The 14,617-nt window shown below is 40.4% G+C and overlaps 1 protein-coding gene across 2 annotated transcripts in view; it reads right to left on the reverse strand.

Annotated features, from left to right (window-relative positions):
- Window positions 1-339: 339 nt before the first annotated feature.
- The window catches only part of rtf2 (replication termination factor 2), a 63,367-nt gene continuing 49,089 nt past the window's right edge, over window positions 340-14,617 (reverse strand). The window contains exons 6-9 of one of the 2 annotated variants that reach the window (XM_064967591.1): window positions 11,520-11,633; window positions 9,481-9,535; window positions 1,831-1,908; window positions 340-1,355 (exon numbers count right to left, since the gene is read on the reverse strand). In XM_064967591.1, the coding sequence (XP_064823663.1) occupies window positions 1,162-1,355; window positions 1,831-1,908; window positions 9,481-9,535; window positions 11,520-11,633 (441 nt within the window). In that variant the 3' untranslated portion in view covers window positions 340-1,161. Of the gene's footprint in view, window positions 1,359-1,830; window positions 1,909-9,480; window positions 9,536-11,519; window positions 11,634-14,617 lie in introns of both variants that reach the window. The other variant, XM_064967590.1, reaches the window with a different exon arrangement.

Raw genomic sequence — 14,617 nt, forward strand, 5'->3', positions numbered from 1 at the left:
TTAAAGCCAAGCATATCTTTTTTTTCTGCGCTATCAATGTTTCCTTCACACTTTTGTGTGACCCTAAAATACGCATTTGCACTCCATTTTGGGTACATTTCACACTTTCATGGTGTGTCCTAGAATAAAAAAAATATTAATTTAATATGAATTTAAATATAAAGCAAACGCTTTAACTCCAACACAAACCTGAAAACACAGAACACGAGACAAGGCAGTCATTTGGGGATATAACTAAAATACCAGCAGAAGGGAACAAATTGATTGTTTCATTCGACTTAATGCACCTTAACTTGTACACAGTACTATATGTTGTCCTATAATAAAAAGGAATACCCATTTTTAGGGAAAAAATATTTTATTTTGACATTGTTTGGGTTGAGGGTTGAACAAACATGCCTGGAAAAAGTATTTAAAAGGTATCCGTTTAAATAAAAATCAAATATGAACATTGACATGTTTACATCAATCTATATTTTGATTGCTGACAAGTTATGTGGAAGAAATGTCAATATTGAGTATAAACAGTGTTTACTTACATAAACAATAAGATGTTATGAATAAACACTCACTATTCCACTTTCTATAAACTAAATCCTTGTAATATAATTTCAAAACATTTTTATAATATATTGCATAGCAAACCATAATCTAAGGATGAATCATAGTGATCCACATCTATAAAAAACAACTAGATAGATAACCTAGATAAGACCATCATATAATACAGCCAATTCATAGAAAAAAGAAGAGGAAAATTAGCAACCCTAACCTATAGCACATGTATTGATTCACCAGCCTGAGCCAAGGATACCTACAAGAAAAAGTAATGTCCAACTCAGTAACACTTTATTAAAATGACACCACCATAAGGGCTCCATCACCTACATACAACACATTCATAAGCAGTGTCAAGTTGATATTCCCTTTGTCACAGAAATGTGCACTTATACTGCATATTTCAACTTGCCGTTGTTGACATAAGCATTTATGAAACGGGCATGTGCTCATGAATGCATTAAGTATAGATTATAAATTACTTTATTTTTTAGGTACCCTTCAAATAAAAGGTTACCTCAAAGTGTTTCTCACTGCAAATACACAGGAGCACCTGGTTGTGGGGGTGGGGTGTGGGGGTGATATAAGGGATGGTGGGGTCATTTAGAAGTGGTAGGGGGTGTGGGTGACCCAGTTGGACGTCTGGGCTTTGGTGCGCTTGGCTGAACTGTGGCTGGTGAAGAGAGATTTGTAGGTCTCTGACTTCTCTTCCATGGACTGGATGGACCTCTTGCTCCCGGATTCCGCCAAGGGTTTGACCACCTTGGAGGAGCTGGAAGAACCAGAGGGCCCAGGGACTGCTAGGGTGAGAAGACAAAATGACCTATCATGACCACTATTGCGAGGCATAAAATAGAATACTTTGCCACTTTTGTGATAAAATGACAGACAACCCAGCTCTTAGCTCCCTCAGTAGATGCCTACTGGACAACATTTGTTTGTATTGCTTTTAATCTTTTTTATGGAATTTATCTTATTAACACTTTGTTCTAGCTAGCTATTTGTGTAGGTAGCTATCAAGTATACACAATGCCTTCAAATGAGCACACACACACACACACACACAGGAATCCGGTCCAGGATGGAGAACACTTTAGGGGTTATGTGCCTTGCTCAGGGGCACAGTGACAGTTTTAGGGTTAAGACATCATGCTGTTGAGATATGAACTGTAAGGGGAGTAAAGTGTCGGAAAAAGCAATAAAAATGAGTGCAAGCTACACACTATGGTGCACTGCATTGAATGAGTGTTTGTTCAATACACAAATAAACACCTGGCTGGCTGCGGTCTTCGCCATTTTCTGTTGAAGTTTTGCCCTCTGCAAAAACGGTTTCGGTGGACTCTGGATTTTCTACATTGGAACAAAACAGGTGAATGTGAACAAGAAATACATAAAAAGTTTTAACAATCCATAACATCAATCATTATCTATAAAGTCCCTCAATCGAGCAGTGAATTTGAAGCACAGATTCAACCACAAAGACCTTTCAAAGTCCTGTTGGGCCTACCTCTCAAGGGAGAACAGATCCTAGTGCCTTGTTCATTTGTTGTGATGTACAATTTGATGTTGTGATGTATGGTTTGTTTGTGTGAATCGTATCGACAACTGCTTTACAAAGTCATAAAATTAAGATAAGATCAAGCTAAGTTAAGACCAAGTTAATTTATAACTAATGTTTAATGTATTCAAAACATTTGGGAATTTCCATGAATAGCTACACTTCCTTTACAGCGTACAAACAACACGTTTTGGGTTTTACATTTTTTTTATGCTGTACGATTTCCATAAACAAGTCGTTAATAATATCATATGTTAAATCAATTGTGTTTAAAACATTTGAAAATGGTTTGATGTCAAAGTGGAAGTTGAATACTATAACAGCCTCTTCCTAATTTCCATTTGTTGGACCCTGTTCTCTTCAATGGAGAACATAGACAATGTAATAATATTCCATGTTGGTGCAAATGTTTAGGCCTTGTTACAGTAATGATTAAAATCAGCTTGAAAAGCTATGGCAAGATTTGAAAACGGTTTTAAACAATGATTAACAACCAACCTGACAGAAATTGAAGAATTTTACAAAGAATAATGGGTATACTATTGTACAATCCAGGTGTGCAAAGCTCTTAGAAACATACCCCAAAAGACTCACAGCTGTAATTGCTGCCAAAGGTGTATTGTCCCAGGGGGGTTCATACATATGGGGTATTGTTTGTAGGCCAGAGACACAAAATGTCAAATTAATCCATTTTGAATTCAGGCTGCAACAACAACAAAAAAAAATGGAAAAAGTCAAGGGATGTGAATAGTTACAGCTGAAGTCAGAAGTTTTACATACAACTTAGCCAAATATATTTAAACTCAGTTTTTCACAATTCCTGACATTTAATTACAGTAAAAATTCCCTGTCTTAGGTCAGTTAGGATCACAACTTTAATTTAAGAATGTGAAATTTCAGAATAATAGTAGAGATAATGATTTATTTCAGGTTTTATTTCTTTCATCACATTCCCACTGGGTCAGAAGTTGGCATACACTCAATTAGTATTTGGTAGCATTGCCTTTAAATTGTTTAACTTGGGTCAAACGTTTCAGGTAGTGTTCCACAAACTTCCCACAATAAGGGGTGAATTTTGGCCCAATACCCCTGAAAGAGCTGGTGTAACTGAGTCAGGTTTGTAGGCCTCCTTGCTCACTCACACCTTTTAAGTTCTGCCCACAAATTTTCTATAGGATTGAGGTTAGGGCTTTGTGATGGCTACTCCAATATCTTGACTTTGTTGTCCTTAAGACATTTTGCCACAACTTTGGGAGTATGCTTGGGGTTTTTGTCCATTTGGAAGACACTTTTGTGACCAAGCTTTAACTTCCTGACTGATGTCTTGAGATGTTGCTTCAATATATCCACATCATTTTCATGATGCCATCTATTTTGCAAAGTGCACCAGTCCTTCCTGCAGCAAAGCACCTCAACAACATGATGCTGCCACCCCCATGCTTCGCGGTTGGGATGGTGTTCTTCGGCTTGCAAGCATCCCCCTGTTTCCTCCAAACATAACAATGGTCATTATGGCCAAAGAGTTCTATTTTTGCTTCATCAGACCAGAGGACATTTCTCCAAAAAGTACGATCTTTGTCCCCATGTGCAGTTGCAAAACATAGTCTGGCTTTTTAAACTGCGGTTTTGGAGCAGTGGCTTCTTCCTTGCTGAGCGGCCTTTCAGGTTATGTCGATATAGGACTCGTTTTACTATGGATATAGATACTTTTGTACCGGTTTCCTCCAGCATCTTCACAAGGTCCTTTGTTGTTGTTCTGGGATTGATTTGCACTTTTCGGACCAAAGTTCGTTCATCTCTAGGAGACAGAACGCGTCTCCTTCCTGAGCGGAGTGACGGCTGCGTGGTCCCATGGTGTTTATACTTGCGTACTATTGTTTGTAAAGATGAACGTGGTACCTTCAGGCATTTGGAAATTACTCCCAAGGATGAACCAGACTTGTGGAGGTCTACCATTTTTTCTGAGGTCTTGGCTGATTTCTTTTGATTTTCCCATGATGTCAAGCAAAGAGGCACTCAGTTTGAAGTTAGGCCTTGAAATACATCCACAGGTACTCCTCCAATTGACTCAATGTCAATCAGCCTATCAGAAGCTTCTAAAGCCATGACATCATTTTCTGGAATTTTCCAAGCTGTTTAAAACCTCTCTAGGGTATGTGGGGCGGTAGCTTCCCACCTGGCCAACATCCAGTGAAATTGCAGAGCGCCAAATTCAAAAATAGAAATACTCATTATAAAAATTCATGAAGCATACACGTGTTATACATGGGTCTTAATCCAACCATGGTGTCAGATTTCAAAAAGGCTTTATGGCGAAAGCATACCATGCGATTATCTGAAAACAGCGCCCTGTAGGCAAATCATTACAAACAGTAACCAGCCAAGTAGAAGAGTTACACAAGTCAGAAAGAGATAAAATGAATCACTTACCTTTGACGATCTTCATATGGTTGCACTCAACTAACTTGTAAAGTTAGTAGAAACATGTCAAACGATGTTTAGAATCAATCCTAAGGTTGTTTTTAGCCTAAATAATCGATAATATTTCAACCGGACAATAACGTCATCAATGTAAAAGATAAACAAGAAAGGCACATTATCGGTCGTGTGCATGAAAAAGCTCTGTGACACTGGAGGGAGGGTCCAGTCATTCAGACTGCTCTTACTCCCTCATTTTTCAGAATACAAGTCTGAAACAATTTCTAAAGACTGTTGACATCTAGTGGAAGGCATAGGAAGTGCAATTTGAGTCCTAAGTCAATGGATACTGTAGTGGCATTGAATAGAAACCCCCCCCCCCAAAAGAATCCTACTTCCTGGATGGATTTTTCTCAGGTTGTTGTCTGCCAAATCAGTTCTGTTATACTCACAGTAATTATTTTAACAGTTTTGGAAACTTTAAGAGTGTTTTATACCATTATATGCATATCCTAGTTTCTGGGCCTGAATAGCAGGCAGTTTACTTTGGGCACACTTTTCATCTGGAGGTGAAAATAGTGCCCTCTACCCTAGATAAGTTAAAGGCACAGTCAACTTAGTGTATGCAAACTTCTGACCCACTGGAATTGTGATACAGTGAATTATAAGTGAAATAATCTGTCTGTAAACAATTATTTGAAAAATGACTTGTGTCATGCACAAAGTAGATGTCCTAAACGACTTGCCAAAACTATAGTTTGTTAACAAGAAATTTGGGGAGTGCTTAAAAAACGAGTTTTAATGACTCCAACCTAAGTGTATGTAAAACTTCAACTGTACATTCCCCAGCAAGAGTAATGTCGCCCAAACAGAAAGGGAACTAACAAAAAGTTACCGAGAACAATCAAAACATAACAGGTGTGGTTTTAGGAGGGGTTCTGATAGACACTCATGGGTGTGTCCACTGACTAGCAACAACAACTGGAACCTAAAAGACACCCACAACGAGCGCCCACTAAATTTGCAGAAGAAGAGGCAATGAAAAGAAAAACCTACACAAAACTTAACAGGAAGCAGACCAAAAAGTGGAGCAAAATTTAAAACAGGGAAGACCAGATAGAGGATTGTTTGTCTAGAAATCAAAATACGGTCAAGACAACTGAAGCACTGGGCCAGCCACTTTTATTTCATATCACTAGGCAAGTCAGTTAAGAACAAATTCTTATTTACAATGGTGGCCTACCCCGGCCAAACCCAGACGACACTGGGCCAATTGTGCGACACCCTATAAGACTCCCAATCACAGCCAGATGTGATACAGCCTGGATTCGAACCAGGGACTGTAGCGACACCTCTTGCACATTAAATCCTCTGGCAACAGCTCTGGTGGACATTATTGCAGTCAACATGCCAATTGCACGCTCCATCAAAACTTAAGACATCTGTGGCATTGTGTTGTGTGACAAAACTGCACATTTGAGTGGTAATTAATTGTCCCCAGCACAATGATCATACTGTGTAATCAGCTTCTTTATATGCCACACCAGTCTTGTGGATGGATTATCTTGGCAAAGATGAAATGCTCACTAACAGGGATATAAACAAATTTATGCACAAAATTTGAGAGAAATAAGCTTTTATTTCAGCTCCTGAAACATGGGACCAACACGTTTACATGTTGCGTTTATATTCAGTGTATGTCTTTACCTTAATTATTTTTGTACTGACCCCCTTGCTGGCTCTATGCACACTCACTAGACTCTGCCCACACACTCTGCCCACACACACTTTATGTACACTGCAGCTCCACTGATTATTATATATCCTGATTGCCTGGTCACTTTTACCCCTACCTACACGTACATACTGTTACTTCAACTACCCCGTACGGCTGCACATTGACTCAGTACTGGTACTCCTTGTATATAGCCTCATTACTAACTTTAAAGTACTTTTTTAATTAAAATGTTGTGTTACTTTTTAACTCTGCACTGTTGGGAAAGGGTGCAGGTGACCAATACAATTTGATTTGACTATGTCCACATGGCCCATTTGAGTTTTGTAGATGAATAACATATGTATAAAACAAAAATAAGATATGTCCTCCACACTTCCTACTAGGAATGCACAATATATCGGTGAACATATCGGAATCGGACGATATTAGCTAAAAAGGCTAACATCGGTGTCGGCCTTGATGTCTAGTTCAACACCGATGTGAAAACCGATGTCAAAGCTGACATGCATACCTATATAACGTAGGTACATGAAGTAATGACACCACGTAAAATTTAGGGCTACACATGTAACACAGCATTCCTAACCTAGCCCACAATGTCTGCTGTGTGGATAGAGCAGTCAACATGTCAAGCAGTCACTTGAAAGAGTAAGAACATTTCAGAGAGACAACTCAAAGGCGAAATCCATTAACGCCAAGATAATATAATTCACTGCCCTCAACAATCAACCATCCTCTGTTGTGGGTGATGTTGGCTTTCGTGACTGGTCGAGCACCGGTACATACTAACGTTACCAAGTGCGCAATTGTTCAGATGTTGCCCTACCGGAGTTACACAGTAATAGCGCCACTACTATTAACTTCACAACATACTATGAAAGTCGTTTGGGTCTTTGCCTTTCAAAAAAGAAACGTCAAATAACACTATTTGACAATAACATTATTTGACAATAACACTATTTGACGCATTAAATAAGCTTTTAATTTGACACGTCAAATATCACCATTCTATTATAAAATGTTGTGTGTTCTGAATTTGCACGTGCAAGCCAAGCTCCACCATTACTATCAGTAGCAATGTCAAAGCTGTACAAAAAGAATGCAAACAAACAAACACCGGACCCGAACGATGTGTTTACAATACCGCTTTGGTAATAAAACATTATTTGACTGCAACTTCTGGGGTAGCTAGCTAGCTTTATCTTGGTACCTAGCTAGCAGTAATACAACCACCCTCAAAACAATGACAAGTAGACACTGCAGTCATTTTCATGATTCTTTGCAATGATTTAAGAATTCTTGTGAGTAAGTATTAGCTATTGAACTTCAGTTCATGAAAATAAATAGCTAGCCAGCTACTTAACCCTGTTGCCCAAAGCTAACATTATAAGCAGGCAGCTAGATTCATCTGGCTAGTGAGGCTCGACCTGACCGGGTTATGTGTTGTGAAGCTAGCCACAATAAGTATTAGGCACAAGTGGAATTCGCAGTTTGCCTTCAAAATAAAAGTACCTCATTATAAGTGATGCAGAAGGTTACAATTGGTGGAATCATGGCATATTTAGACTAGATAATGTTAAACAATGTTGGAATGTGAAACAATGAAATGGGGTATCAGTCTACTCAGTGACACCCACAGAACACAACTGTGAAGAGTTTACGCAAATATTCGTGTTGTAGCTCTTATCGCGGGACTGTGACTGTGTGAAATCACCTCCTCAGTCAGCCTATTGTGTGTATTGACATTCATATTGCACTGTACAGCTTTACCTAAGGATTGGGGATCAATGAAATGGGATATCAGTCTACTCAATACCCAATATATTTTTTCCCAACGCCTCCTCAGACTACAAAACATCCATGCAGTATTATTTGTCCTCTGGAATAGTGTTCAATACACATTGGTTGACAATAAATGTGGCTCAATTCACAGTCCCACAATAGGAGCTCCAATTCTAATGTTCTCTGGGTATCACCGAGTAGACTGATAACCCATGTCATTGATCCACAATCCGTAGGTAAGACTGTATAGTGAAATAAGTATGACCCCAATACAATTGTAAAGTATAATACATGCGTGATTTCAACAGATTTTTGTCAAATTAACAAATTATTATATTTTGTTGATTTCATATAACATTCCAACCTCATTTAGCATGATCTATTCAATTATGGCATAATTCTACTATTTGTATTCATTTGCATCAAAGTCCACTATTGTGGCTAATCCTTATTGTAGCTAGCTTCACATAGATGGGTCCGACCACCATTAATTAAATAATAACTGTGTTATAAATTAAGGGTATTTTAGATGATGACACCTAGCTATATAGTTAGCTAGCTAATGATAGCTACTGAAACAGATGTTGTTGTTTTGCTCTGTTTTTAGTGAAGAACAATGTTTGCATCCATGAGCTAGCTAGCTTTTTTTATGACCAGCACTGTAGGTGCGCGAGACATCTTTACGATCACCGCATACATATCGATGAATCGTGGTGACATATTAAATACGGGTGATAGTGTAATTAATGAGTAATAACTAAGTAAAAAATTTATGAACGTGTTAAATTATTATGTGAAGTACAGTCATATTCAGGTCCTGATTGGTCAACAAGCTTTATTTGACATGTCAAATAGTGTTATTTGATGTGTATCTTTTTTGACATGCAAAGACCCAAACGGTGTTCCATAGAAATCCTGGTTGAGAATGAAACGACTGAACAAATGAACAACGAAACAACACAGCAAGTAAGTGAAAGAAATAGGTTTTGATTATGTTTTACTGGTAATGGGGACATACGTAAATGCCAACAAAATAACTTTTTGGTCAGTGTGGTGAATGTGTGTAACCTTTATTTAACTAGGCAAGTCAGTTATGAACAAATTCATATTTAAAATGACGGCCTACCCCGGCCAAACCCAGACGAGGCTGGGCCAAATGTGCACCGCCCTATGGGACTTCTAATCACGGCCGGATGTGATACAGCCTGGATCCGAACCAAGGACTGTAGTGACGCCTCTCGCACTGAGATGCAGTGCCTTAGACCACTGTGTCCATGTGTGTGTTAACTATTTAACTGTAATAGAATGCTTAAAAAGGCTGCTAAAATGTTAAATATTGGTTATCGGTATCGTTTTTTTTGCCAAGGAAAATATTGGATATCGGTATCGGCCAAAAATGTTTTATAGGTGCATCACTACTTCCTACCTTTTGACTCTGATGGCTTGGAAACAGTCTCAGAAAATTTGCTCTTCTTTGATTTCTAAAAAAACAACAACAACATTTTACCGTAAATTCCAGGCAACTCACATAACTTCTACCTATGGTGAGTCAAATCTACTCTTTGACATCAATGCATCATGAATAGGTAGAAAATTGACTGAAAGGGATAGTTCACCCAAATTACAAATTTGTTTCCTTACCCTGTCAACCAGATGTGTCAAACTCATTCCACGGACGGCCAAGTGTCTGCAGGTTTTCGCTTCACCCTTCTACTTCATTGATTAATTAAGTTCACTAATTAGTAAGGAACCCCCAATCACCTGGTTGTCTAGGTCTGAATTTAATTGAAATCCCAGAAAGCCACAAACACTCGGCCCTCCACGGAAAGATTTTTGACACCACTGCTGTAAACAGTCTATGGGCATAGTTTAAAATGCTAACTTTTTTGCATTTGTGGCACAAATCCATTGCAAGTCAATGGTACCTATATTACAATTTTCGTGCTTAATCTCCAAATCATCCTAAAGTATCTTAAAATGGATTGTGTAACTCAATTAAGTTACTTAAATATGATTTGGACATGAAGCACAAAAATGTGAACCCTTTGGAATTACCTATACTTCAGATAAAAGTTTATGACCAATTTATGCAGATCTTCATCTAAGTCACAACAAGACAAACACAGTCTGCTTAAACTAATAACACAAACAATATGTTTTCATGTCTTTATTGAACACACCGTGTAAACATTCACAGTTCAGGGTGGGAAAAGTATGTGAACCCTTGGATTTAATAACTGGTTGACCCTCCTTTGGCAGCAATAACCTCAACCAAACATTTTCTGTAGTTGCGGATCAGACCTACACGATGGTCAGGAGGAATTTTGGACCATTCCTCTTCACAAAACTGTTTCAGTTCAGAAATATTCTTGGGATGTCTGGTGTGAACCACTCTCTTGAGGTGATGCCACAGCATCTCAATCGGGTTGAGGTCAGGACTCTGACTGGGACACTCCAGAAGGCTTATTTTCTTCTGTTGAAGCCATTCTGTTGTTGATTGACTTCTGTGTTTTGGATCAGTTCTTGAGCTTCAATAGGCGGACAGAAAGCCTTACATTCTCCTGCAAAATGTCTTGATAAACTTGGGAATTCGTTTTTCCGTCGATGATAGTAAGCTGTCCAGGCCCCGAAGCAGAAAAGCAGCTCCAAACCATGATGCTCCCTTCACCATATTTATAGTTGGGATGAGGTTGATGTTGGTGTGCTGTGCCTTTTTTTTCTCCACACATAGTGTTGTGTGTTCCTTCCAAACAACTCAACTTTAGTTTAATCTATCCACGTAATATTTTGCCAGTAGCACTGTGGAATTTTCTCCATTTATAGACAATTTGTCTTACTGTGGACTGATGATCAAGGCTTTTAGAGATACTTTTGTAACCCTTTCCAGCTTTATGAAAGTCAACATTTCTTAATCTTGGGTCTTCTGAGATATCTTTTATTCGTGGCATGGTTCACATCAGGCAATGCGTCTTGTGAATAGAAAACTAAGTGTTTTTCTAGGACAGGGTAGCTCTAACCAACATCTCCAATCTTGTCTCATTGATTGGACTCCTCATTCGCTGACTCCTGACTTCAATTAGCTTTTGGAGAAGTCATTAGCCTAGGCATTCACATACTTCTTCCAACCTACACTGTGAATGTTTAAATGATGTATTCAACAGACAGAAATACAATAATTTGTGTGTTATTAGTTTAAGCAGACTGTGTTTGTCTGTTGTTGTGATTTAGATGAAGATCAGATCTAATTTTATGATCAATTCATGAAGAAATCCAGATAATTCCAAAGGGTTCACATACTTTTTCTTGGCACTGTAGGTACCATTCTTGCATTAGAATTGTAGTGTACCAAAAAAGCAAAAAAGCTAGCAACCAACATGTCATTTTGTAATTTGGATGAACTATCCCTTTAAATGGAAGTTAGGATTAACCCTTAACATTTGATTTGAAAACTCTAGGAACACAAACCTTTGTTGCCTTGGCCTTGGCTCTCTTCTCCTCCATTATCTTCCTCAGTTTCTCCACCTCCTCCTTGGTCCCGTTGAGGACGACGAGGTCTTCTTCTTTGAACGGGTCGCCACACTACAACCAAGAAAAGGTTTAGCTAAGCCATGACATTTTTCTACATTATTTTTATGACATACATGCTTTTCAGGATCTTATTTTAATTCATGAATTTAACATAACATTGATGGCTTAATGAAAAGCTTCATTTAGGGCTTCTCACCTACGGTATGTCTATTTTATGCACAATGTTCAAAAAAACAACAACAAGTTAAACATATGAAATACATTTGGTGTACTTTAGAGCCGCAACAACAAAGACATGAAGCAAAGGTCATAGTTCAGTCAGTGTACAGCGGATCAATAACACAATCCAAATGTCAGTGGTACATTGTTACAATCACAAAACAATAAATCGTTGAATAGCCTAAGCCTAGTACTAAGATATTACAACCCATAGAGATCCTATTATATTACTAGAGAGGCTATGTCATAAACCCTCAAAGTTCCAAAATGGGGACAAAATGGCAGCCACCTTGGTCAGGGAGAAATCCAAAACCAGTCTAATTGGAATGAATGTCAGGAGGCATAGGTGCAGGAAAATAAAGTAAGGCATGTGATGTATCAGAAACTGTGTGATGGAATTATAGTCAACCTATAATATTGTTATATAATTATAAATACAGTTTATATGGGTTTTATACACATTTTCTATTTATAGCCTCTAAAATCTATATAAATAGACCATAAATGTCTCAGATTTTGTTTCCTTGGAAAGCTGTGAGTGTTATTATATGATCCAATATCAGTACTTGTTGCATTTACCACTTGTCTAAGTCCTATCATCAACTGATTTGAGCAAGTGTATGGCTGTCGATTGACTGCATTGTTTGAATGTTATGTTGGCATATTTGCAGTTAATTAAAACAAATTATGGAATCATTCCTCCAAAACTGTCTGGCTGTCGAGCTAAAACCACATACAGTGTAGATAAATTCTTCACATTCAATGTTTTGCACAATATCTTATCACAGCACTAGAAAACCATAGGTGACCAACTCCCTGACCAACATGGCTGACCTTTGGACCATCATAAGAAGGCTCATGTCCATTCCAGAACAGGGCTCCGGGCAGCTGAGCGGAAATGGAGGAAAACTCGCCTCCCTGCGGACATGGCATCCTTTCACTCCCTCCTCTCTACATTTTCCTCCTCTGTCTCTGCTGCTAAAGCCACTTTCTACCACTCTAAATTCCAAGCATCTGCCTCTAACCCTAGGAAGCTCTTTGCCACCTTCTCCTCCCTCCTGAATCCTCCTCCCCCCCCCCCCTCCTCCCTCTCTGCAGATGACTTCGTCAACCATTTTGAAAAGAAGGTCGACGACATCCGATCCTCATTTGCTAAGTAAAACGACACCGCTGGTTCTGCTCACACTGCCCTACCCTGTGCTCTGACCTCTTTCTCCCCTCTCTCTCCAGATGAAATCTCGCTTCTTGTGACGGCCGGCCACCCAACAACCTGCCCGCTTGACCCTATCCCCTCCTCTCTTCTCCAGACCATTTCCGGAGACCTTCTCCCTTACCTCACCTCGCTCATCAACTCATCCCTGACTGCTGGCTAAGTCCCTTCCGTCTTCAAGAGAGCGAGAGTTGCACCCCTTCTGAAAAAACCTACACTCGATCCCTCCGATGTCAACAACTACAGACCAGTATCCCTTCTTTCTTTTCTCTCCAAAACTCTTGAACGTGCCGTCCTTGGCCAGCTCTCCCGCTATCTCTCTCAGAATGACCTTCTTGATCCAAATCAGTCAGGTTTCAAGACTAGTCATTCAACTGAGACTGCTCTTCTCTGTATCACGGAGGCGCTCCGCACTGCTAAAGCTAACTCTCTCTCCTCTGCTCTCATCCTTCTAGACCTATCGGCTGCCTTCGATACTGTGAACCATCAGATCCTCCTCTCCACCCTCTCCGAGTTGGGCATCTCCGGCGCGGCCCACGCTTGGATTGCGTCCTACCTGACAGGTCGCTCCTACCAGGTGGCGTGGCGAGAATCTGTCTCCTCGCCACGCGCTCTCACCACTGGTGTCCCCCAGGGCTCTGTTCTAGGCCCTCTCCTATTCTCGCTATACACCAAGTCACTTGGCTCTGTCATAACCTCACATGGTCTCTCCTATCATTGCTATGCAGACGACACACAATTAATCTTCTCCTTTCCCCTTCTGATGACCAGGTGGCGAATCGCATCTCTGCATGTCTGGCAGACATATCAGTGTGGATGACGGATCACCACCTCAAGCTGAACCTCGGCAAGACGGAGCTGCTCTTCCTCCCGGGGAAGGACTGCCCGTTCCATGATCTCGCCATCACGGTTGACAACTCCATTGTGTCCTCCTCCCAGAGCGCTAAGAACCTTGGCGTGATCCTGGACAACACCCTGTCGTTCTCAACTAACATCAAGGCGGTGGCCCGTTCCTGTAGGTTCATGCTCTACAACATCCGCAGAGTACGACCCTGCCTCACACAGGAAGTGGCGCAGGTCCTAATCCAGGCACTTGTCATCTCCCGTCTGGATTACTGCAACTCGCTGTTGGCTGGGCTCCCTGCCTGTGCCATTAAACCCCTACAACTCATCCAGAACGCCGCAGCCCGTCTGGTTTTCAACCTTCCCAAGTTCTCTCACGTCACCCTGCTCCTCAACTCTCTCCACTGGCTTCCAGTTGAAGCTCGCATCCGCTACAAGACCATGGTGCTTGCCTACGGAGCTGTGAGGGGAACGGCACCGCAGTACCTCCAGGCTCTGATCAGGCCCTACACCCAAACAAGGGCACTGCGTTCATCCACCTCTGGCCTGCTCGCCTCCCTACCACTGAGGAAGTACAGTTCCCGCTCAGCCCAGTCAAAACTGTTCGCTGCTCTGGCCCCCCAATGGTGGAACAAACTCCCTCACGACGCCAGGACAGCGGAGTCAATCACCACCTTCCGGAGACACCTGAAACCCCACCTCTTTAAGGAATACCTAGGATAGGATAAAGTAATCCTTCTCACCCCCCCCCCCCCTTAAATGA

This window comes from Oncorhynchus masou, chromosome 6, assembly GCF_036934945.1.
Source record: "Oncorhynchus masou masou isolate Uvic2021 chromosome 6, UVic_Omas_1.1, whole genome shotgun sequence".
Classification (NCBI taxonomy): Eukaryota; Metazoa; Chordata; class Actinopteri; order Salmoniformes; family Salmonidae; genus Oncorhynchus; species Oncorhynchus masou.